The sequence below is a fragment of the Hylobates moloch genome, unplaced genomic scaffold (assembly GCF_009828535.3).
Source record: "Hylobates moloch isolate HMO894 unplaced genomic scaffold, HMol_V3 SCAFFOLD_1, whole genome shotgun sequence".
Classification (NCBI taxonomy): Eukaryota; Metazoa; Chordata; class Mammalia; order Primates; family Hylobatidae; genus Hylobates; species Hylobates moloch.
In genome coordinates, this window is record NW_026652276.1 from 151,286,127 (window position 1) to 151,309,903 (window position 23,777).

Here is a 23,777-nt window from a genome sequence, read left to right on the forward strand (position 1 = left end):
TTTCCTATCCAGTGGTTTCATAGGTTTGATTTTTTTAAAGGGTCATGAACTCAGAAAATGTTTAGAACCCATGATTTCTAGTGTTTGTATTTATTCATCAACTTTGAGAAACAATTAGAGAATGTCACTGTAAAATGAAGTGCTTAATTTTGAAAGATGGGAAGAAAATAATGTATGTTTTGAGTCCAAAGTTGTGGATTTGAGCTTAGCTCTATTACTTCTTAAGCTCTTGGCCTTGAGTGGGCAAAACACATACATTTTTTGTTTGGAGATGATAACTTGTATCTCCTTATCAGGTGGTTGTTAGGATTAAATGACATCGTGTGGGAGAGTACTTTGTAGTGATAACATCTTATTTAGTATTAGTACTTGTTATTCCACTACCAACCTGGGGAAGGAAACTTTCCTCCAGCACCCTTGAGTTCTCCTTCTCTGTGGAATTTGGGTGTGGATTAGACGGGAGCCTTAGGGGATGAATCCTGGATAACACATGTATTTTTATTCGCCCTTTAAATAAGATATTATAGTGTGATACAGACAGCCTTGGCCTGTGTCAGAAAATCTGTAATTCTGTGTCTACCATTAAGTTGTAGTGTATCGAAAAGAAAATTTTTAATGTCTCTGTAAAATAGTAATACCAATACTTGTAGCAAACTTAGAGTTGTAACCGGAAAATGAGATGATGTGGGTGAAACATTTAGTAAAGTATTTGCCAACCAATAAATGACATTTTTAGCAAATCACTTGACTCTGTGCCTCTATAAGCTGGCACATAGTAAGTGTTCAGTAAAGTTAACTTCTCTGTTATTGTTGTTGCTGTTATGTTCCTAGGTTCTGTACACAGATTCTTGACCCTGTCTTAGCTATTTTTTTTTTTTTTTTTGTAGAGCAAGGGAGGTGGAGCGGGCAAAATTAAGGCACATGAAACATAGAGAAATAAAACAATCATTTCTGTGGTATTGAGAGCGGTTTGTCATGTAGCGATAGAGTGAACCAGAGTAGCTGATGAAGACCTCAACGGAATTGAGACCAAAACTGGTTATCAAGAATGGGTTATTTGGATAGATAGAGAGGAATGACATGTTAGGAAATAAGAATAGTATGAGCAAATTTCTAAAAAAGAAGGTAAGGATAGTGTAGTAGAAACTAACAAGCAACCTTGTTGTTGATCTTGAAAGTGAAATGTGGGTGGTAAATCCCTCCATCATTGTTCCCCCTTAACCCAAGATTAGCAGAAAGTACATAACATATTCTTTTTTTTGAGATGGAGTCTCGCTCTGCCACCCAGGCTGGAATGCAGTGGCGTGATCGCTGGAGAGGAGTGGCACGATCTCGGCTCACTGCAACCTCTGCATCCCAGGTTCAAGCATTTCTTCTGCCCCAGCCTCCTGAGTAGCTGATACTATAAGTGCACCCCACCACACCTGACTAATTTTTGTATTTTTAGTAGAGACGGGGTTTCACCATGTTGGTCAGGCTGGCCTCGAACTCCTGACCTCGTGATCTGCCCGCCTCAGCCTCCCAAAGTGCTGGGATTACAGGTGTAAGTCACTGCGCCCCCTGGCGAAAGTAGGTGTATGCTAATGCCACTGTGTTCCTTCCTGAGGCCTCTTCCCGTAGAGAGAGGAAGGATAGATACATGGGTTTCAGGATTCGCTGGCTGTGATACTAATGATATAGTATCACAGGGAATGAAAAGGAATGTGTTCTTGAAGTTTTACCAATTTACTTACTACCTTTTGCCATAGAAATAATGAAAATAAATGGTATATCCCCACCCTTGTTAAAAGGCAAACAGAACTCAAATAGTGGACATGTGCAACAAAGTTTTATCCTTTTTTTTGTTTTACCATTTTATATTCTTTGCCATATGAAATTTGGGTAAAAACTGACATTACTCGGAAAGACAGTTATTATATTTATTACAGTACAGCAGAAACAATGAGAAACTAATTTAAAATTAGAAATTTTATCTAAATATTTAAAAGAAGGGGAAATAGTTAATGTTTTTTGTTTTTGTTTTGAGGCAGACTCTCTTTCTGTCACCTAGGCTGGAGTGCAGTGGCACAATCACGGCTCACTGCAACTTCCGCCTCCCGGGTTCAAGCGATTCTCTTGTCTCAGATTCCTGAGTAGCTGGGATTACAGGTGCACGGTGCCACTCTTGGCTAATTTTTTGTATTTTGGTAGAGACGAGGTTTCACCACATTGCCCAGGCTGGTCTCGAGCTCCTGAGCTCAGGCAATCCACTGGCCTCAGCCTCCCAAAGTGCTGGGATTACAGGCATGAGCCACCACGCCCAGCCTAATGTTTTTATAATCTGTTGAATAGACCTGGGGTAATAGTTCATTATTAACTGATACAATTCACAAACTATACAGTTCACCCACTTAAAGTCAGTAGCTTCAGTTAAGCATTGTACAGCTTTCATCACAATAAATTTAAGAACATTTTAATGACTTCACAAAGAAACCTTATATCCATTGTCAGTCACTTCTGCGTTTCCCCAAGCTTCTAGCTCTAGGTAGCCACTAATCTTTTTTTTTTTTTTGTCTCTATGGATTTGCCTATTCTGAGCATTTTATATGAATGAAATAATATATGTGGTCTTTTTTCCTGTTTCTTTTACTTAGCATTATGTTTTCAAGGTTCATTCATGTTGTGGCATAAATTAGTGCTTATTCTTTTTTATTGCTGAATAATATTCCGTTGAACACATACCACATTTGTTTTTCATCAGTAAATGGGCATTTAGGTTGTTTCTACTCTTTGAATCATATGAATAATGCTACTGTGAGTATTCATGTACAAGTTTTTGAGGGACAAATGTTTCTATTTCTCTTGGGTATATACCTAGGAATATAATTTCTGGATCGTATATCAGTCTTTTGAGGAACTGCAAACTTTTTCATAGTGGCTGTATTTTGTTATGTTTCCACCAGCAGTGTTTGAAGGCTCCTCTTTGACCAACACTTAAGTTATTATTGTCTGTCTTTTTGTTACCATCTTAGTGAGTGTGAAGTAGTATTACATTATCATTTTAATCTGCATTTCCCTGATAGCTAATGATATCGAGCATCTTTTCATGTCCTTATTGGTCATTTGTATATTTTCTACAGGTATGTGATTTTTTCTACAGATAGATGGTTTGTTTTCAATCATACTTTTTTCCCAATGTCTATGAAAAATGAAATGTTCATAGACCCAATGGGAGCATATTAAAATGTGTGGAAAAAATTAACATGGAAGTCACAAGTGGGAACTCTGTTAACAATAATTTATTGGGTATTTACTGTTCCATCATGTACAAACCATGATAGTAAGCATTTGTTTCCAGATAGTGGCTGCCTATACAAAATTGTTATCTATAGTTGAAAAAACAATTCTTATGTTTTCGTTCATAAGAACACAAAGAAAAGAAAAATGGCAAATAAATTAATTTTTTAAAAAGTCATCCTAGGTATCTTTATTACTGACAACCAAATGTTTCTGTTTCTGGCTCTAAAGTAATATATACCTATTTTGTAAAATGTAATTTTCTTCTTTAGATTTTCTGAATTAGCTATTTTCAGCCATAGACCTACAATCCAAAGATCACTGTTAATGTTTTAATGTATTTCCTTTTAATATCTTAGCTGTGCATACATAGTCACAATTTTTGTATAGTTAAAAATCATACAGCATATGCTACTTTGTACAGTTTTGATTCTAATATATTTTCTATATATTTGTAATTCTTCTTATGTATTTTAATGGCTATAAAACTGTCTGTTGCAGGAATCAGCAAACTTTTTCTCTAAAGAGCCAAACAGCAACTATTTTAGGATTTGTAGGCCACATCATTTCTGTCACAGCTAGTAAATTCTGCCATTGTAGCGCAAAAGCAGCTATGGACAAAATGCAAATAAATGAGCGTAACTGTCCAATAAAACTATATTTATAAAAACAAGCAGAGTACATGTCCTTTGCAGGGACATGGATGAAGCTGGAAACCATCATTCTCAGCAAACTAACACAAGAACAGAAAACCAAACACCGTATGTTCTCACCCATGAGTGGGGAGTTGAACGATGAGAACACATGGACACAGGGAGGGAAACATCACACACCGGGGCCTGTTGAGGGGTGGGGGGCAAGGGGAAGGATAGCATTAGGATAAGTACCTAATGTAGGTGACAGGTTGATGGGTGCAGCAAAACACCATGGCACGTGTATACCTATGTAACAAACCTGCACATTCTGCGCATGTATCCCAGAATTAAAAGTATGTATTAAAAAAAAGCAGCACACTCAATAATAATAAAATGACAAGTAACCTAATTAAAAAATGGGGAACTAATTTGAATAGACATTTCACTATAGAAGAAATGTCCAGATGTTCTGAAGGACTTAGATCTTAGTTTTAGTAGTTTTATTAATACTCCTGTTTACTAAAATGGTAACATCATGAGTTTAATTTTCTGTACTTTAATATACTTAAGAAGATGTGCACTTAGCCCCATGTTATTTTTTTTCCTGTATTTTATCTTAACTAAGGTGTTCATGTCTTGTTTTTTGTACTCCTGAAATGATGACTATACTTTATGTGTGTACTTCTGTATACATTTTTTACTATTTTCTGAGATCTAAGTCCTTCAGAACATCTGGGTATTGGAATCTCTTTGAAGCATTGAAATATAGGATATAGGACTGCACTTCTTAAGCAGTGTTATAGCTCACTAAATACCATTTCCTTTAATACAGTCATATAAAACTGCATGCCTAAGTTCATTTCCACCAATTTGCTTATCACTTCTATGAATCAGGATGTTTTGTTTTCTTGTTATGGTAGAGTAGAAAGAACACTGAACTGAAAGTTAAGAACCCTCTTTGTTTTTGTTTTTGTTTTTGTTTTTGAGACAGAGTCTTGCCCTGTCGCCCAGGCTGGAGTACAATGGCGCAATCTCAGCTCACTGCAACCTCTGCTTCCCGGAACCCTGTTTTGTTTAAGAAAACCTTGGTCTCACTGTGTCTCCTAGAATATGTAATTTAAATTCTGGCTCTGAAATTACAGGGAATTGTGGTAGTGATTTGAGATCCCTTTCAGTTCTAAAATAGCAAGATTCTCTGGTCAGGTTGTTACTAATCGTGACTTCTTTTCAATCATGTCTCCTCCCAAAACACACACTAACATACTCCATCACACTCCACATTTTGAATACCATTTGGGGAGTTTTTTTTTTTTTTAAGTATGTAGGATTGCTAATTAGAGTTGATTTACTTTGGGATTAAAGTACTCTTCATATCTATTGTTTTGTTAGTAGAGGTCTTATAGTAGGATAAAATTTATTTAAACCTTTTAATATATTTCTAAATGATCAGAAAGAATGCTTGATTCTAAACATAAAATACATTTACTAATCTTTTCTTGATGATTAAAACCCTTGTATCAATGAAATAAAAAGTTTTTGTACAACCAGACTATTGCTGTTCTTTATAGAATGCTGAAAACAATAAATCTGTAGTGTTATGAGTTTGATTTTTTTTAAGTTTTCTGAGGTGTAAGTTCTTCCACCACGTTCAGTTTTAAGCTATCAGCATGAAGTCACTGAACATGGAAATAGGAAGAGATGTACACAATTGTTTGCCTACTCCAGCTCACAGTTGGAGAGGATACAGCTAAGTGAAGAGGGGGCAGAGGCAGATTTGTAAACCTGAAGTAATGAGATTTATTTCCTCGTGTGGTTGCTAATTTAGCTCCTATGAAAAAATTCCCCATATATTTTTTGAGGACTATGGTAGGGGGTAATCATACATTTACTTTAAGTTCAGGAATGTTTGTGAAGAAGGTCAAATTAGTTTCATTATTTTAATCAATACTGACAACTAAATCCTTAAAGTGGATGATAAAAGGGTAAAAAGGGGACTCTAGAGAGATGGTTATGGTAACATGTAGTATTTATGATTGAATTGATGTAGGGCGGATTGATTTAGTGGATTCAAAATGAAGCTTACAATTCTGTGCCTTTACAATTTTACCCAAATTCAATTTCAGCCTGAGTTTTTGACACCATTAACGAAGTAGTTCTTCAAGGACTCTGAAGGATGGAAACAAGTAAAGGATTATGTACTTAGAGTGAAGAGTAGTATATCCTTTCTAATAGTGAATTAAGAGGGGGACTTAGTATCTGATTCAGAGGTTCAGGAGAAGGAATTTTTTTCTTTCACAGATATGCCGCTCAGTTGCTTTCTCTCAACAAAAAAAAGTCTGTGAGTCAATTGATCAAAAGGCCCTTTAATGGAGTAAAACTTTTCTCAAAATCTACTCAAAGTTACTTGTCAAAAATCTACCCAGAAAAACTAGGAATTCTATTTTAATGATTTTTCAAAAATTTCTATTTTTTTTGCATAGAAGATGAAGACCTTTTGTAGAAGATTAATACATATTATTATAATTTTATGTGATTGGTTATTATATCGATCTTATTAACATACCTTTAAAATGGCCAAGTCTTAAAGTGCGTGTGTGTGTGTGTGTTTGTATATGTATATATGTATATACCTTTTCCCTTGAGATTCCTTTCAGTTCTAAAATACTAAGATTCTGTGGACCTCTGTGTGTGTGTGTGTGTGTGTGTGTTGTACATATAGTGTCTATATGTATACCTACACATTATGCAGTATATAGTACACTCTGCCATTCTTACTGTTTTTAAAAAAGGTCTTCGTAGTCATTTCTCTGAAAAACTAATGTGGCATCAGGAGCGTAACATTTATTATAGGATTGTTTTCTGTGGAAAAAGCAGCTTTTACTTTTATCATTTTGACGTAAGGCACCTTTTCCAGGAAAATATTCTGCCATGAATGTGAAGATCGCCTTTACTGCCAAACGATCACCCTCTCCTCTAGTCAGGCAAGTCTACAAGATGACCCTTGCATATATATTTATCATGCTCATTCTCCTCTTCTGCTTATTCCTGTGTCCTTTCTTCTCTCATATAAATACTGCTCTTTCATCAGGATTTAAGTATAGCCTATTTAATGAAGCCTCTTTAAATTACAACATATCACTTAATCTGTAGTCTTTGTGTGTGTGGTTCTCGTCCACAAAATTTTAAGCTGATTTTGAAATGGTTTCAATTCTGTGCTATTGCAGTGAAAGTTCTCTTAACTGATGTTTAGTTAGCCAGTGCTCTCCATTCCCTTTGTATGCTATACTGACTGATAGCCTTAGCATTAAGACTAGGCTCTGTTACATCTATCCACTTCTGTTTCCACCCTTGGAGTTTTATGCTTATCAAAAGTCAGTTGTGTGATACCTGGACCCCACCTCCAGAAAATCTGATACAATTAGTCTGTGGTGTGACCTGAATATTGGTGATTTAGAGGAGACAGATAATCAAATACGTTGAAAAAAAAGTTGTATTTGTTTTTGAGCCTATATATCCCAGTTACACTTTTTATGATAATCAGGTAGTTTAACACTCAACTTAGATTGAAGAAATATGAATATGACAAGGTAGTTTCTATGAAAACCAAGTCACTTGCTTTGGAATTACTCACAGCTGGTTGAAGATTGTAGTAGAATTAAGTGAGCGAAAGGCAACTATGAAATTTGAAAGTCTTCAAGGACTCTGCATGCAGATTTGTTCACAAATGTCTTTATTGCCATGCCATTTGAAAGAAACTGGAAACCATAGGTTTTGCAGTGTGGGAAGAGTTCGTAGTTTTTTCAAGACCCAGGGCATGTTTAATACCACTCAGCAGAGCCTTAACCAAAGAAAAAGTCTTAGTCCTACACAGGAAAATTTGTATAATTGAAGTTAAAGTGAAATATATTTACGGCTCCCTCTTTTGATCAAATATTTAAATTTACCTACTGCCCAATTACCACTCCATCCCTGTGTATGTATATGTGTGGTTTTATGTAGCTAATATAATCATAGACTCAAAGATGTAATAAGTGTTGTTAGAGAAAACAAACTTTGGGAAATGATGTGACTTGCTGAGGTTCATAGACTGGCACAGATGCCTTTGATTTGAGTAAAAGACGCATCATTTGGTGGGGGAGTCTTTTGTTAGAATCAAAGGCATCTGTGTCAGTCCAGTGCGTTTTCCAGAAATACTTGATTTTGGTAGTGTTTTGTGCTACTGATGGTGAGCTGTACACTGCTTAGAATAGATGGAACAAGTGAGGCAATTTATAATCCTAAACTCAACCACATATTTGGGACTTTACTTGCCTTTTTAAGGGATTGGCATTACGTAGCCATGGGGCAAAAAGAGCTGCTCAGTATGTATTCTACTTTAACACTTTAAGGAGTAAGGAAGCAATTGTTTGTGCCTCCTGTTGCCATTCTCCAAGCACCCATTGTAAACAGTGCTCTGACCCTGAAAAAGGAATCAATAAATCAATATGTATTGAGTGCCTCTAATAATGTTCGAAATGTTACTTTTCCATGGGGGATACAGCTATGAATAAAACAAACACAGTTGGCTGAGTGCAGTGGTATGTGCCTGTACTCCCAGCTACTCAGAAGGCTGAGGTAGGAGGATCGCTTGAGCCCAGCAGTTTGAGGCTGCACTGTGAATATGCATGTGAATCGTCATGGCATTCCAGCCTGGACAATATAGCGAGACTCTATTGAAAAAAAAAAAAAAAACAAAATGAACAAACAAAAAAACAGACACAGTCAATCCGTGCCTTACTGAGATTAATATTCTAACAGCAAATAAGTCAACCGTAGGTTGTAAGAGCTATAAAAAGTGGAAAGTTTGGTATTATTAGAATACATAACTGGAGACAGGACCTAGTCTGAAGGAATAGTGGAGAGGGTGTGGATCAATGAAGGTTGGCATGTGGAATTGACATTTTAGATGAACTTTAATGTGTAGGTGGGAATCGTCAAGTGAATGGGGGGAGAGAAGGAAAATTTATGGAGAGTAGGCAGTGCCAAGCAAATTTGGCGGAGGGAGTAATCTGTCCAGAGGCACTGAGAGTAAAAGGGGCATATTTGCACTTGACAAATGGAAAGAAAGCCTGTGGATCTGCGTAACAAAGAGGAAGAGAGAGGGTGAAATAGATGGTGATGAGGAAATACACGAGGGCTGTCCGGTATGGAAGATCTTAGAGAAGGTGTTTGTGCTTAGCCCTAGTAATAATGGGGTGTTATTGCAGTTTTGAAGCTGTATATATCCTATTTTAAAAATTTGACTGCTTTATGGAAATTGGAATGCAAGGGAGACGAGTGGATATGGGAGACCTATAAGTAGAATGGTGGCGAGGGATAGGATGGCAGCATTAGAGACAGAGATAAGGCCATGCAAAATTTATGTTCAGAGAGACACACTTTATAGTTTTGTTTTGCTTTTGTGCTTTCAATTAAAATTTCATTACTTGTTTGCATTCCTAGTTAACCTTCTTAATTCTTTCTTGCAACCATTCTGTCAAGGTACATAAGCTTCAGGGGCCTACTGTAAATTTTTTCAAGCTGGGGTTAATTGTATCACTTTTTTTGGTCATATAGGGATCGTGTTCTTTTATTTTTAAATTCAAGAAATTACAGCTTATTAGTAATAATAAAGCTCAAGTGTCGGTAATAAGATGCATTATGTAATAGCCCGGTTGTTTTACTAGACTGAGAATTATATGGGGGAATATTTAAGCGAAGTGAAAAAGAGTTTTGACTGTTGGCGTAATGTAAGAATAATTGATACTAAGAGGTCTAATAGAAAGCTATGTAGTAGATGCAGTAGAAGTATGGCTATTACATAAATGAAATATTTCTTACTCATTTTCACATTGCATTTATTACATATTTATCATGTCATGATTTTAGAAAGCACTGTCATCAAAATATTTTCCGATTTTGTTAAGACAAACATTACTAGAAATTGTTAGTATATATCCTTCTAATTTATAAATGGGAAGCAGTGTGCTATTGTTGTTCTTCCTAATCTAGAAAGTTCTTTTGAGATTGATATTAAGTTTGCATGAAGTCAGTGGAAATAAGTCAAGCAGCAGGAAAATAATAACCTCAGAAAGAGATATAGGATATCAGTACTGTTTTTCCTATTTTTTCTACCCTCAACATATTTCTGTATTGAAAATAGAAATCTGTACATCAAATTTAAAATAATTTGTATGTATTTGCATTGCTTGATAATTTTATTCATTTAAAATGTCATTACATCCTCTATAATGAATCAAGATGGATTTAAAATGTCTTCTAAATTGGTAAAGTTTATTTTGTTTGAAAGTTTCAGTAAATTAAATAAACAGCATTGTACCATGAAACAGGACAGATGTAACTTGAAAGATTATATATTCTGCTTTCTTCTAAATTTGTCAAAATGAACCATTTATGGATTAAATGAGCTATGGCCTATACTAAGTAAATTTTGTTTTTATAAAATTTTCAAGTATGGATGATTTTGAATAAATATTCATGTAAAGATTTTTGAAAGATGCTTACACAGATTGTGATTTTTTTTTTAAATAAGAAAAAAGAGTTTCTAGAGACTGCTAGGTTTAAGTTTTTATTTTAGATTTATGTTGAGACTGAATATTGTTACCAAGTTTAGTTATATGCTTATATGCATGGCTCTTATATTCTAAATAGTGTTAATTAATTCATCCTCGGATTACTGAGCTTAGGGATCCACCTTTTTATGTTAATTTGTTTTCATGTTCATATACTTACGGCTTTCTCTTTAGTTTCATGTATACAACAAACCTTAGTGTTAATAACTTATTTTTTACTTGAAAACAGCCATTTATTTTTCAGCGTCATACTGACTCTTTAAGGTTTTTTTTTTTTCTTCTTCAAAAAGTAACAGTAATTAAGTCAGCTTCTTCACTAGCCTTTTTATTGTATGTATGGGTAATTACCATAATGAATTATGGTGTACTTTTTTGGTTCCTCCATTGTCCAGCATCTTCATGAATAGACTCTTTGTTTTCTATCTACTTGGTATGTTCCTAAAAGGGTGAATTAATTTTAGTGTGATTTTATGAAAAAGAACATTATATTAAAAAATCACCCAATCCAAGGAGAGATATAAATTGTTTTTGAGTTATCTGTTGTGTTTTTTACCTGTTTCACTGGTATACTGAATTAACAGTATCTTTTGAGATCTGTTGCTTTTGAGATAGGGTACTAGGTGACTTCCTAAAATTAGTAATCACCTTTTTCATGAGTATTCTAAAGGCTTTTATATGTATGATATTTTACATCATTCTTTATACCATTTCCTTGTAATATTCTAATGGTTAAGGCTTTTTTTTTTTTTTTTGGTGAGATAGCTCTGTTACCCAGGCTCGAATGCAGTGGTGTGGTCACAGCTCACTGCAGCGTTGACCTCCTGGGCTCAGGTGATCCTCCCACTTCAGCCTCCCTAGCAGCTGGGACTATAGGTGCATGCCACCATGCCTGGCTAATTTTTGTAATTTTTGTAGAGACAGTTTCACCATGTCAACTAGGCTGGTCTTGAACTTCTGGACTCAAGTGATCCTCCTGCCTCAGCCTCCCAAGGTGTTGGGATTACAGGCATGAGCTACTGTGCCTCGCCATGGCCAAGTTTTTAAGTGCTAGTGTATTCAAACGGAACGTTCAGAACATGTGTTGCATAGCTAAAAAGACGAATGTGGAGAATTCAGAAAGAGTTCAGAAGAAACCAAGAAATGTTGGAAATGCTCTTTTAAAAGCAAACAGAACTATTCAGAATTCCTTATATATTCTTATGTTGGGGCTGAGAAATTACATGATATATTGTTGTCAGATTCACTTCAAATTTAACTGGAAAAAAATTAATTTCTTTTTCTATTTTAAGCCTTTAGAAAGTAGTTTTAAGCTTTGGCACATAAAGTAATTCAAGTAATATTGTTAGAAGACTTAGTGAAGTAGATTTGATTTACTTTGGATCTTGTGAAACAATACTAACATGTAATAATGAATGAAAATCTCAATTTAAATTTACAGTCTCAGATAATCATGTTGTTTGTCAGTAGTCATTAAAATGAATTTATATTTTATGATAAAGCATTTATATAATCCTTTTATGTAATGTGTTTTTTATAAGGTCAAAAGAAATAGACTGGCAACCTTATTTTACTACACGCATTGTAGATGATTTTGGCACACACTTACGAGTATTCAGAAAGGCTCAACAGAAAATAACAGAGAAAGATGATCAAGTAAAAGGTAATATCTTTATTCCATTTGAAAACTAGGATTTAAAAATCTGTTTTCCTTTCATCATTTTGTATATCTTGAATTGTTTTTCTTCAGGTACAGCAGAAGATCTTGTAGATACCTTCTTTGAAGTTGAAGTTGAAATGGAGAAGGAGGTTTGCCGTGATCTAGTGTGCACTTCCCCCAAAGATGAAGAAGGTTTTCTTTCAATTTAACTTTTTTGACAATAGTAGCTGGCTAGAGTCAAGTTAGCAGAACCAGTGAACAAATCTAAGGGTGAAATTATTCTTACTTAGGTCAGGTAGCATAGTAAAGATGCTATTCATTTTATTTTATTTTGTAACTCTTAAAAGTAGGTTCTAGATTCTGTTTTCTTCTTTAAAGGTCATCTTTAATAATTAACTGGTCCTGGCTGGGTGCAGTGGCTCATGCCTGTAATCCCAGCATTTTGGGAGGCCAAAGGGCCTGGATTGCTTGAGCCCAGGAGTTCAAGACCAGCCTAGGCAACATGGCGAAACCCTGTCTCTACTAAAAGTATGAAACATTAGCTGACTGAGGTGGGAGAATCACCGGAGCCTGAGAAGTCAAGGCTGCAGTGACCTGTGATCATGCTACTGCACTCCAGCCTGAGTGACGAGAGTGAGACCCTGTCTAAAAGAAAAGAAATTATCAATCTACTTTTAAAATATAGCAAACACAAACATTTTGTAACTGAATTTTTTTATCTGTAGTAATTTCTCTTCCTCTTGAATTTATTAATTTTGCTTCAGAAGTATACTTGTTACCATAAAATTTTTCCTAAGGGAATGAATACAGTGATTTCAAATAAAATTTATAGTTTTCAACGGGCTTGTCTTTTACTGGTAGGAGTTTACACTAGACAAGTTTTAGCTGAGGACGTTATCTTTCCCAGTTTTGCAAGTATTAAGTCTTTGTTAATTGGCACAGTTTTAAATTAAAAGGATCACTTATGCAATTATATTCCCAGGAAGTGTCAGCATAGGAACAACTTTATAGAAAAGCCCTTCTAGTTGTTGAAATTGTTTTCTTAGATTTTGAAAATGTTTTAAATATTTTTATTTATTTGCTTTGTTCTTCCTTTCTTCTTTTCCCTTTTCTTTTTATGTTTATTGTATAACTCAGCTTTTGTTGGCCAGTTTATTAGCACTGTTAAGAAGTATAGTTGACACTTGAACAGTGAGAGGGTTTGGGTTACTGACCCCCGTGCAGACAGAATTCTGTGCATAACTTTTGACCCCCAAAAACTTAAATACTAACAGCCCACTGTTAACCATAACCCTTATCAATAGTGTAAACAATTGATTAACACATAGACTAGTACCTGCATATATTTTATGCTTTCATGGCATACCTTTTTGTTAATTTTTTTTGATATTTCTAGGCTATGCGGTTCATCTCTGGGTTTTCTAAATTGTCACAAATCTCTAAAAAATTTTCCAGTATATTTACTGAAAAAAATCCACATATAAGTGGACCTGAGCAGTTCAGACTCTTTGTTCAAGGGTCAATTTGTATTACACTAACTTAGAATGTAACACATCGATATACTGATGTGCAATACTTTTATGTAAGTTGAGCTCTCTTAAATCAGCAGAATAGAAGAGCATACTCTTTTTTTCCTTTGTTATAGCCTGCTGAGATGGTGGAGGTTTTTTCTTGAAAGAAGAATTACAGCTATGTTTTTAAATGTGTGAATAACTTTTAAGTATGGAAAGCTAATTAATGTGTGGTAGAATTACAAAGTACCTGGTCCATCTAAAACTATTTTGGGAAAAAAGACTTGTAACGAAATTTTTTATGATTCAAAAAACTGGTTAAAACAGCAAAATTAAAAAAAAAATTAAGTTGATTAATGAATAGTTACTACTTGGAGAATAACGAAGGAATTTTTAATGAATACTGATGTGTACTAATTACTAAAATAAGCCATTATAACCAGGGAACTGCTTATTTCTACCTTTTTATGTATCTTATATATCAAGAGTAAGTGTAGACTTTATATTTTCTAATGTTATGATAGCTACTTTTTCTATTTTCAGGATTCCTAAGGGATTTGTGTGAGGTCTTACTATATTTATTGCTACCTCCTGGAGATTTCCAGAACAAGATCATGCGATACTTTGTCAGGGTAAGCTTAAACTCATACCAAATCATACCTGTAAAAAAATGTAGAGCAGTAGTTTTCAAAGTTTTTGGTCTTAAGACCCTGTTACACTCTTAAAAATTATTGAAGACTCTAAAGAGCTTTTGTTTATGTGGGTTTTCTTTAAAATATTTACATATTATAAGTGAAAACTAAGAAATTTTTAAAACATGAAAATATACAAGCATGTATTTCATTACCTGATAGATCGATACCATCATAGCATTATGTAACTTTGTAAAGGTCACTGTGTGTACATGAAAGAACAAGAGTGAAAAGTTAAATAATGTCTTAGCATTATTATGAAAATGGTGTTGAAAGGGTCACCTGAAACCGAAGCTTCTGGGGGAACTTCAGGTTCATGGAAACCTCCCCCTAATCCCCCAGAAGTCTCTGGCTGAGAGTTAGGTGCTTTGGTTTTTGGTTATGACAAAAGTTTGTTTTACATTTTCTTATGCCCTAGTGTTATCTAAATCAGATTAGATAAAAATAACATTTTTGGACAGAAACTTTAAAAACTGTGCAGTTAAGATTATATTTTTTGGTAATTGGAAAATTAATGTCAGATGAGAATAGTAGTCTTGGACTCCTTATTCCCTGAGTATAAACCTTCAGAGTAAAGTTCTGTGTGTAAATTTAAAGGAATAGCATTTGTCTTTGGCTGCTGGTAATGATTTAGAAGTGCTAGCTACATAAGACCATGTCCTGGTTGAATGCGTAACATGAAAGTTTTGAATTTTCCTAAAAACAAAAGCTTATGATCTCTTTAGTCTGTCCTGCAAAATAGATAACAATTCCTGAGAGTTGCTTTTATGCTTGCATGGTATTGTTTATAAGCAATACCATACAATTTCCTAACATCTACCTAGCTTGAGTTCAGTGTATTTCTCAGGTATGTTAATGGTACTTATGTGAAGTAATAGAAAGTGCTTAGTTTTGATGGGAGGAGCCTGATACATTAACTATATATTGTTAAGTCCAGTTATTTGGGCTGGTCATTATCAAGGGTGGCAAGTACCTGGATGTCTATCACTAGATTCATATCTGCCACTGAAGGAAGATAGTACTAATCAGATATAGCACTTGTTCATGCAGAGTATCCATTTGGCATAATAATCTGTTTATATATTACTCCAGCCAGCTACTGTTACGTGGAATCTCAGCATTATTTCACATGTCTTGCCATATTTTCCTTCTTGAAACTCTATTTTCTCCTTTCATGTCACTGGTCTCATTTTTAGTCACCTTTGTTTTCCTTTTCAGTCGTGTTTATACTCCTTAACTTCTCTTCTGCTTAAATTTTGATTATTCAAGATCTTAAGTCCTAGGACTTTTTCTTGCTCATCCATTACTGTGGCTTTAAACGCCTTCCAAATGCTAATGAGTTTGAAATTTATAGCCTTATTTCAGATTTACCTTCTGAGCTCTGGGCAACTCTGAGCTGCCCTCTTGAAATCACCACTTGAGTGACTCACAGCTTTTTAAAACTTAAATGTCCAAAGTGGAAGTCTTATTCTTACCTCCATATCCTGTCTGCCTTTTAGTCTTCTCTCCATCCTAGTAAGTGGTATGATCATCTAGTAAATTTTTCAGATCTCAAGTCCTTCAAGAGGCTTATAGGTTCGCATGTAGTGTGGCCTTATTTACCTCTCTAGCCTTCATGCCAAGCAATGTCAAGGAAAACCAGAACTGGACATTAAGTGTAGTAAAAAAAAAGCAGACCTTATCCAGCAACTGTTGCAGTAGGGGAAAAGTGACCTCAGTATAGGACCGAACTCAATTCTGAATAAAAAAGAACAAGTTGGGATTTATAGCCAAGGAGCAGGCTGGAGATCAGTGGATGGAAAATCATTAAAAGGAAACATCAGATGTAGTGGGAATTCTGGTTAAACAGACTTAATAGGATTCTTGTTGAAGGCAGGATGGGATGTTCAGACACAAAGGGTGGGGACTGAGGAATTTAAGGTGAGGGAGGTCTGGCTAAACCCACTTGGTAGAATTCTTGCTAAAACTGCAATGAAAAGATGAACAGACATGGAAACTCAAAGGTTAAGGCATAAATGGGTGGAGGATTCAGAGGAGCCTAAGTTTGGTCAAGGCTAGTCTTTGTTAGTGGTCACTATACTCCAGCCACACTGGCATTTTCCCCCAAAAGTGCCATTTTCCTCCCTGCCTCTCTAATGTCCTTTTTTTCTCTATTAAGAATGATTCCTTGGCCAGGCGCGGTGGCTCATGCCTGTAGTCCCAGCACTTCGGGAGGCTGAGGCGGGTGGATCACGAGGTCAGGAGATCGAGACCATCTTGGCTAACACGGTGAAACCCCGTCTCTACTAAAAATACAAAAAATTAGCTGGGCATGGTGGCGGGCACCTGTAGTCCCAGCTACTCGGGAGGCTGAGGCAGGAGAATGGCATGAACCTGGGAGGCGGATCTTGCAGTGAGCTGAGATTGCGCCACTGCACTCTAGCCTGGGCGACAGAGCCAGACTCCCTCTCAAAAAACAAAAACCAAAAAAAAACCTGATTCCTCTTATTCTGTCAGCTAGATTGTATTCATTCTTCATATCTCACTTCATGTCACTTCCTTAGAGATGCCCTCCCTGACCACCCAATCTAAATCTCCCTCATAATTCCCTGTTATTATGGATAGTATCCAATTGTTTTCCTTCATAGCATTTACCATATTTTAAGATGGTAATTTGGTTGTTAATTTGATACCTCTTTCTCCCAGATGAATTGTAACTCTAATGAGGACAGAGATTATATCTGTATTTATCATAAATATATACTTTGTGCTTAACATAATACCTGGCACATAGCAGATGCTCAGACGGTCAGTTTTAATGCAAAAGGAAACCCATTTACCCTCTTGCTGGCTGTGGTGCATATGCTACTGCAGCTTCTTGAAGATTAAGTTGACTCCTAAGAGCCATGAATGAAAATCTGCCTTGTTACAGGAGGTTATTTAAAATAAGTAGGATTTTAATGAGCACATTTTTTTAAATAAATTTCTCTTTTAGGCCAGTGTTTTATTTCTTTTTGGTTGAATCTAATTGAGTGAAGATAATTGCAGACCATGCATTCAGCAGGTCAGTTTTTTTTCCTTTAGCTTTTTCTTTGTTTTCTTTTGTCAGTAATTCTAAAATTTCACAGAGGGTATTTTTGTTTAGATTAAATAACAGATGAAAGAGTTTTAATTTTCTTTGTATGGATACTTTGTATAGATTGTGTAAGTCACAGTATTTGAGATAATTGCTATTTAATTGCCTCTACTTTCTTGCCATTACTATGTTTTATTCCTTTAAAGATATGGCTTCAATGATTTTGTGTCTTTTAGGCCCCATGTTTGACAAACAGTGCTGTCTTCTAAAAATTGGGGGTCTTAAAGTAGGAATTATGTGGAAGTGGCTACTTGCTTGGAATATTTAGAGCTCTCACTAGGATCTTGAGTCATATGATTAGCCCTTGACTAACCAAACCCTTTAATATGACAGATTAGAAGCTTCCTAATACAAATCGACTCATTGCACCAACTAATAAGAAACACAAAATTTAATCAAAAATTTTCCCCAGGTGTTTTTTTCTCCTTTTGAAAAGAAACATTGGAAAATGTGTGTGTGTGTGTGTGTGTGTGTGTGTGAATTTTCTCCCAACAAAGCACATTTTAAAATTTGAACATGTGGCCAGAGACATAATTTGAAGGGAGGAATTATTACGTATGTAAATACAGTTTTAAAGAAGTAGGAGACTGAAACTAACCTTGAAAGAAGCAATTTTTTGTCATTTCAGTCTGTAAAGTATCTCCAAAGACATTTCAAAAAAATTACTGGCGCCTCCGTTAGTGCTTTTTGGAAATACTGATTCATCTTGGGGGTAATAGTTGGCAGAGACTTGTACAGCTTACAAAAGAGACTTGTACAGTTTACTAAAAATAAAGACCACCTTCTGTGATCCTTTACTTAGAAAAATTATACATTCTGTTAACTTATTGTTATTTAACCTCCCCCAATATTCTTAAGAAATTGGGTTTCATAAATTTATATATTACTGGCACTAAAGGGTAATACCAGGTGAAATCATTTTATTTATAGAATCAGTACTAAATTCTTAGTTTCTTTTTTTCTATTCATTTATCAAATGCCTGCCATGTTTAAAACAATGACCTTGAGAAGATGGGATGAGGAAGGTAAATATTTTTGAGGATAAATAATTCAATAGATAAGTTGACCAATTCCACTCATATAGAGGGTTCCTAGATAGTTGCCATCTATTAGAAAAGTATGAGACTCATAATTACAGAGAAAATATCCAGTGGTAAATGCTATAGATACAGGGCATGAGTATTTCAAGCATATTTCTGTTGGAATGATCAAGATTTACTTAATAGGGTAATTGATTCTGCAGTCAGTTTTTAAAGGAAGGGCAGAATATTAATGCACAGGAGCATAAACAACTGCAAAGAATGAGAAGGTAGGTTTTAGAGAATGTTGAGTTAATATATCTATTATTTTAAAAATGTTTATTAGGAAACTATTCAAACACAGAGAAGCATAGAGAATAATACAGTAGACATTTATGACCAACCACCTAGATGTAACCAGTGTTGATAATGTACTGTAGTTGCCGCTTCCTCCCTTGGTAGCAGTTCTAAAATCAGTGTGTATGCTTTCCTTTTCTTTTCTGTTTCTATAGTTTTAATAAAGATAAATGAATCCATAAACACTGTTAGTCTTATATTTTGTCTTTTTAAAATTGACATCAATGCTAACATACTAGAGGTATCATCTTGCTTTATTTCACTCCACAGTTGTTACTGTGGAAATGTGTCCAAGTTGACATAGGTAACTTTATCTCATTTATCTAAACTGAGGCATAGTAGTTCATCTTTTCATAAGACTGTGTTGCTTATCAAGTTTTACTTACACATATATCATACTTTTCTTAAGTAACAGCATTGTGTTAGAATATTTACATTATGCTGTTGATTTCAGAAATAGTTTAAATTTGTGTGTGTTTTTTACTTTTTTTCAGGAAATCCTTGCACGAGGAATTCTTCTTCCATTAATAAATCAACTCAGTGATCCTGATTATATTAATCAGTATGTCATATGGATGGTAAGTGCCTTTTAAAATTACAACTCTGTTTTAGAAATAAATTTTTAAATGTAAAAATACAGTTGGGAGATAGGGTGTTTAAGCAGTAATTTATTAAAGAAATCAAGTAAAAATGTTTCTGAAGTAATCTCTGTGTTTCCAATATTTTTATTTGCTTATATTTTGAATGTGTTGGCCAAATTCTCTTTAAGAATTTTGTTGATTATCTTCCTTGCGGTTATGGTGCTACTACTATTTCTTTAAGAAAATTGATATTTTACTACCTGTGTCCATAGATGATGAGTATTTTTAATGGCTACTATTTGACTTTTAAATACAACTTGGGATTTGAACTACTTGACATGTAACTCACATTTTATACTGTATAATGGGGGAAAATATGGAGGACAGAACAGTAGAATGAGAACCAGAAGATCTGTATTCTAGATGTTTCTGTAAGTTGCCTAGTGTCTGTAGTAGTTAACTCAGTAGTTTTCTCCTGTCAGACATATCAAAGACTTAGTTATTACTAAGTTCACAAGCCCTATTTTTTTCTTTATAATGTATACTTTTCCTTAATAAACTCATGGTCAAGGAAGAATTGTAAATGGGCCACCTTCTGGGAATACTTTGATACCTACTTCTAGATCTTTTATTTATTTTCTTAAATCTGGGATTTCTACTCTACATTTGTCTTCCTTTAACTCAGGGTAGCTTTCTTAAGAAAGAATTACTTGATTGTTCTTTGATTTCCCATAGGCATTGTCAGACTTGCCATTGTTTTATTTTTATTTTTTTTACTTTATTTTTATTTATTTATTTTTGAGATGGGATCTCACTCTTTCATCCAGGCTAGAGTGCAGTGACAGTCTTGGCTCACTGCAGCCTCCACCTGCCTGGCTCAAGTGATCCTCCTGCTTCAGCCTCCCAAGTAGCTGGGACACAGGCATGCACCACCACACCCCGCTAATTTTTTGTACTTTTGGTAGAGACATGGTTTTGCTGTGTAGCCCTGGCCAGTCATGAGCTCCTGAGCTCAAGCGATCTGCCTGCCTCAGCCTCCCAAAGTGCTGGGATTACAGGTGTGAGCCATCGTGCCTGGCTGCTATTGTTTTATTATTGTTGTTGCAAAGGTTTACCCTTCGACCAGATTGTGGTACCTGCAGACAAAAATTGTTATTAATTGTGTATTCCTGGAGCCTTTCCTGGAGACCATGGAACTTGATTCTTCTTTTCCTTTGTGAACTTTTTTAGACTTTGCCTTAGGCACTATAAATGCTTTGAAAATACACGTCTGCACAATTAAAAATGAAAAAAAAAATGAGTCTCCTTTGGCTAGGAACTCAACTCCTAAGAAGTTATTCTAAAGTGATAATCAAATTTCTGACAATCTATATTTAAAAATTTTTAACAAGTTTTTAATTTTTAAAAATTATGGATATATAAGGGTTGTACATATTTATGGAGTACATGCGATATTTTGATATAAGCATACAATGTATAATGTTCAAATCAGGATAATTGGGGTATCCATCATATCCAGCATTTATCACTTCTTTGCGTTAGGAACATTCCAATTCCACTCCTATGGTTATTTTGAAATATACAATAAATTATTGTTAACTGTAGCCACCTTGTTGTGCTACTGAATGGTAGATCTTACTCTTCCTGTCTGACTGTGTTTTATGCCCATTAGCCATTCCTTCTTTATTTCCCTTCCCAGCCTCTGGTAAAGAAACATTATTTGACATTGTATCTCCATGAATTCAGTCTTTGTTTTGTTTTTAGTTCCCACATATTTGGCCTGCTGTGCATGGTTAATTTGACTTAACATAACGTCCCCCAGTCAATATTTCATTCTTTTTTTAATGGCTGAATAATATTCTATTTTTTGTATGTACCATGTTTTCTTTATCCATTTCTTTACATACTTGCCAGCATTTGTTATTGCCTCTCTTTTGGATAAAAGCCATTTTAACTGGAGTGAAGTAGTATCTCATTGTAGTTTTAATTTGTATTTCTATGATGATAAGTGCTGTTGAACATTTTTTAATAACCTGTTTTCCATTTATATGTTGCCTTTTGAGAAATGTCTATTCAGATCTTTTGCCCATTTTTAATGGCATTCTTTTTTTTTTTCCTATTGAGTTGTTTGAGTTCCTTATATATTCTGGTTATTATTTGTTTGTCAAATGGGTAGTTGCAAATATTTTCTCCTATTCTGTGGATTGTGTCTTCCCTTTGTTGATCATTCCCTTTGCTGTGCAGAAGCCTTTTGGCTTGATGTGATCCCATTTGTACATTTTTGCTTTGGTTCCCTGTGCTTTTGAGGTCTTATGTAAGAAATCTTTGCCCAGACCAATGTCATGGATTGTTTGCCCGCTGTTTTCTTCTAGTAGTTTTATAGTTTCACATCTTAGATTGAAGTCTTTAATCCATTTTAAATTGATTTTTCTATATGCTGAGAGATAGGGGTCTAGTTTCATTCTGCTGCATATGGATATCCAGTTATCTTGGCACCGTTTATTAAAGTGACTGTTTTTTTCCTCAATGCATATTTTTGGCACATTTGTAAAAAGTGAATTTACTGTGAATGTGTGGGTTTATTTCTGTGTTCTGTATTCTATTCCATTGGTTTATGTGTCTGTTTTTATGCCAGTACCCTGCTGTTTTGATTACTGTAGCTCTGTAGTATAATTTGAAGTCAAGTAATGTGATGTCTTCAGCTTTGTTCTTTTCTGCTTAGGATTGCTTTGGCTCTTCTGGGTCTTTTGTGGTTCCATATATTAATACATATTGGGATTATTTTTTCTATTTCTGTGAAGAAAGTTATTGGTATTTTGATATGGATTGCTTTGAATTTGCAGATTGCTTTTTGTACTATAGACATTTTAGCAATATTAATTCTTCCAATCCATGAACATGGAGCATCTTTTCATTTTTTTGTGTGTCTTCTTCAATTTCTTTTATCAGTGTTTTACAGTTTTCCTTGTAGACATCTTTTACTTCCTTGCTTAAGTTTATTCTTATGTATTATATTTTATTTGTGATTATATGGGATTACTTTTCTTGTTTTCTTTTTCAAATTGTTCAAATAGAAACACTATTGATTTTTGTATGTTCGTTTTGTATCTTGAAGCTTTACTAAATTTGTTTATCAGTTATTTTTTGTTTACTTGTGTTTTAGTTGTCTTACTGAAGATATGAGTGGATTGTACACCACAGTTGCAGTATTATTCTGTAGTTGTCTGTGTACTTAGTATCAATGAGTTTTATTCTTTCAGATGATTTCTTATTGCCCATTAACATGCTTTTCTTTCAGATTGAAAAACTCCCTTTAGGATTTCTAGTAAGACTCATCTGGTGTTGTTGAAATCCTTTAGCTTTTGTTTGTCTGGCCAAGACTTTATTTCTCCTTCAGAGTTGACAGATAAATTTGCAGGATATGATATTTTAGATTGGAAGACATTTTTTTTTTCCTTCAGCACTTTGAATGTATGAATGATCCCACTCCCTCCTGGCCTGTAAGGTTTCTGCTCAGATGTGTGCTGCCAGACGTATCGGAGCTCCTTTGTGTTATTTGCTGCTGCTGCTGCTCCTCCTCCTCCTCCTCCTTCCCTTTCTTCCCTTTCCCCTGCCCCTTCTCCTCCTTCTCCTTCTTCTCCTTCTTTTTGCAGCTTTTAGGAGTCTTTATTTATCCTTGACCTTTGAGAGTTTGATTTACATGCCTTTGGTCATCTTATTTGGATTGAATTTCCTGGTGTTTTTCGACCTTCTTGTACCTGGATATTCATGTTTTTTTCTGGGTTTGAAAAGTTCTTTGTTATTATTTCTTTGAATAAACTTCTTACCCAGTCTCTCTCTTTACATCCTCTTTAAGGCCAATAAATCGTAGACTTGCCCTTATGACACTGTTTTCTAGATCTTGTGGGTATGCTTCATTTCTTTTCAGATTCTTTTTTTCTCTCTGTATTTTTGTACAGCCTGTCTTAGCTCGATTCTTCCTTCTGCTGGACCAGTTCTGCTGTTAAGATACTCTGATGAATTTTTTCAGTTTATCAATTGAACTTTTCAGTTCTATAGTTTGTTTGACTTTCCCTTATTATTTCAGCCTCTGTTAAATTTCTCAATAGAATTCTGAATTGCTTCTCTGTGTAATCTTGAAATTCTTTGAGCTTCCTCAAAACAGCTCTTTTTATTTCATGTCTGAAAGGTCACATATTTCCTTCACTTCCAGAGTGGTCAGTGGTGTCTTATTTAGTTTCTTGAGGTGATGTTTTCCTGGATGTTCTTGGTGCTTGTAGATGTTCATTAATGTCTGGACATTGAAGGGTTAATTATTTATTT

General features: G+C 34.9%; 1 protein-coding gene across 10 annotated transcripts in view; it reads left to right on the forward strand.

Annotated features, from left to right (window-relative positions):
• The window catches only part of SNX13 (sorting nexin 13), a 257,707-nt gene that overhangs the window by 53,031 nt on the left and 180,899 nt on the right, over positions 1–23,777 (forward strand). For 6 of the 10 annotated variants that reach the window (XR_009215629.1, XM_058446634.1, XM_032759959.2 and 3 more), the window contains 4 exons: positions 12,061–12,182; positions 12,270–12,371; positions 14,234–14,322; positions 19,368–19,451. Coding sequence is in view for 9 of the 10 variants with exons in the window: in XM_058446634.1 (XP_058302617.1) it covers positions 12,061–12,182; positions 12,270–12,371; positions 14,234–14,322; positions 19,368–19,451 (397 nt within the window). In the remaining variant the exon portion in view is untranslated. Of the gene's footprint in view, positions 1–4,902; positions 6,893–12,060; positions 12,183–12,269; positions 12,372–14,233; positions 14,323–19,367; positions 19,452–23,777 lie in introns of those variants that run through there. The other 4 variants (XM_058446645.1, XM_032759968.2, XM_058446650.1 and 1 more) reach the window with 2 other exon arrangements.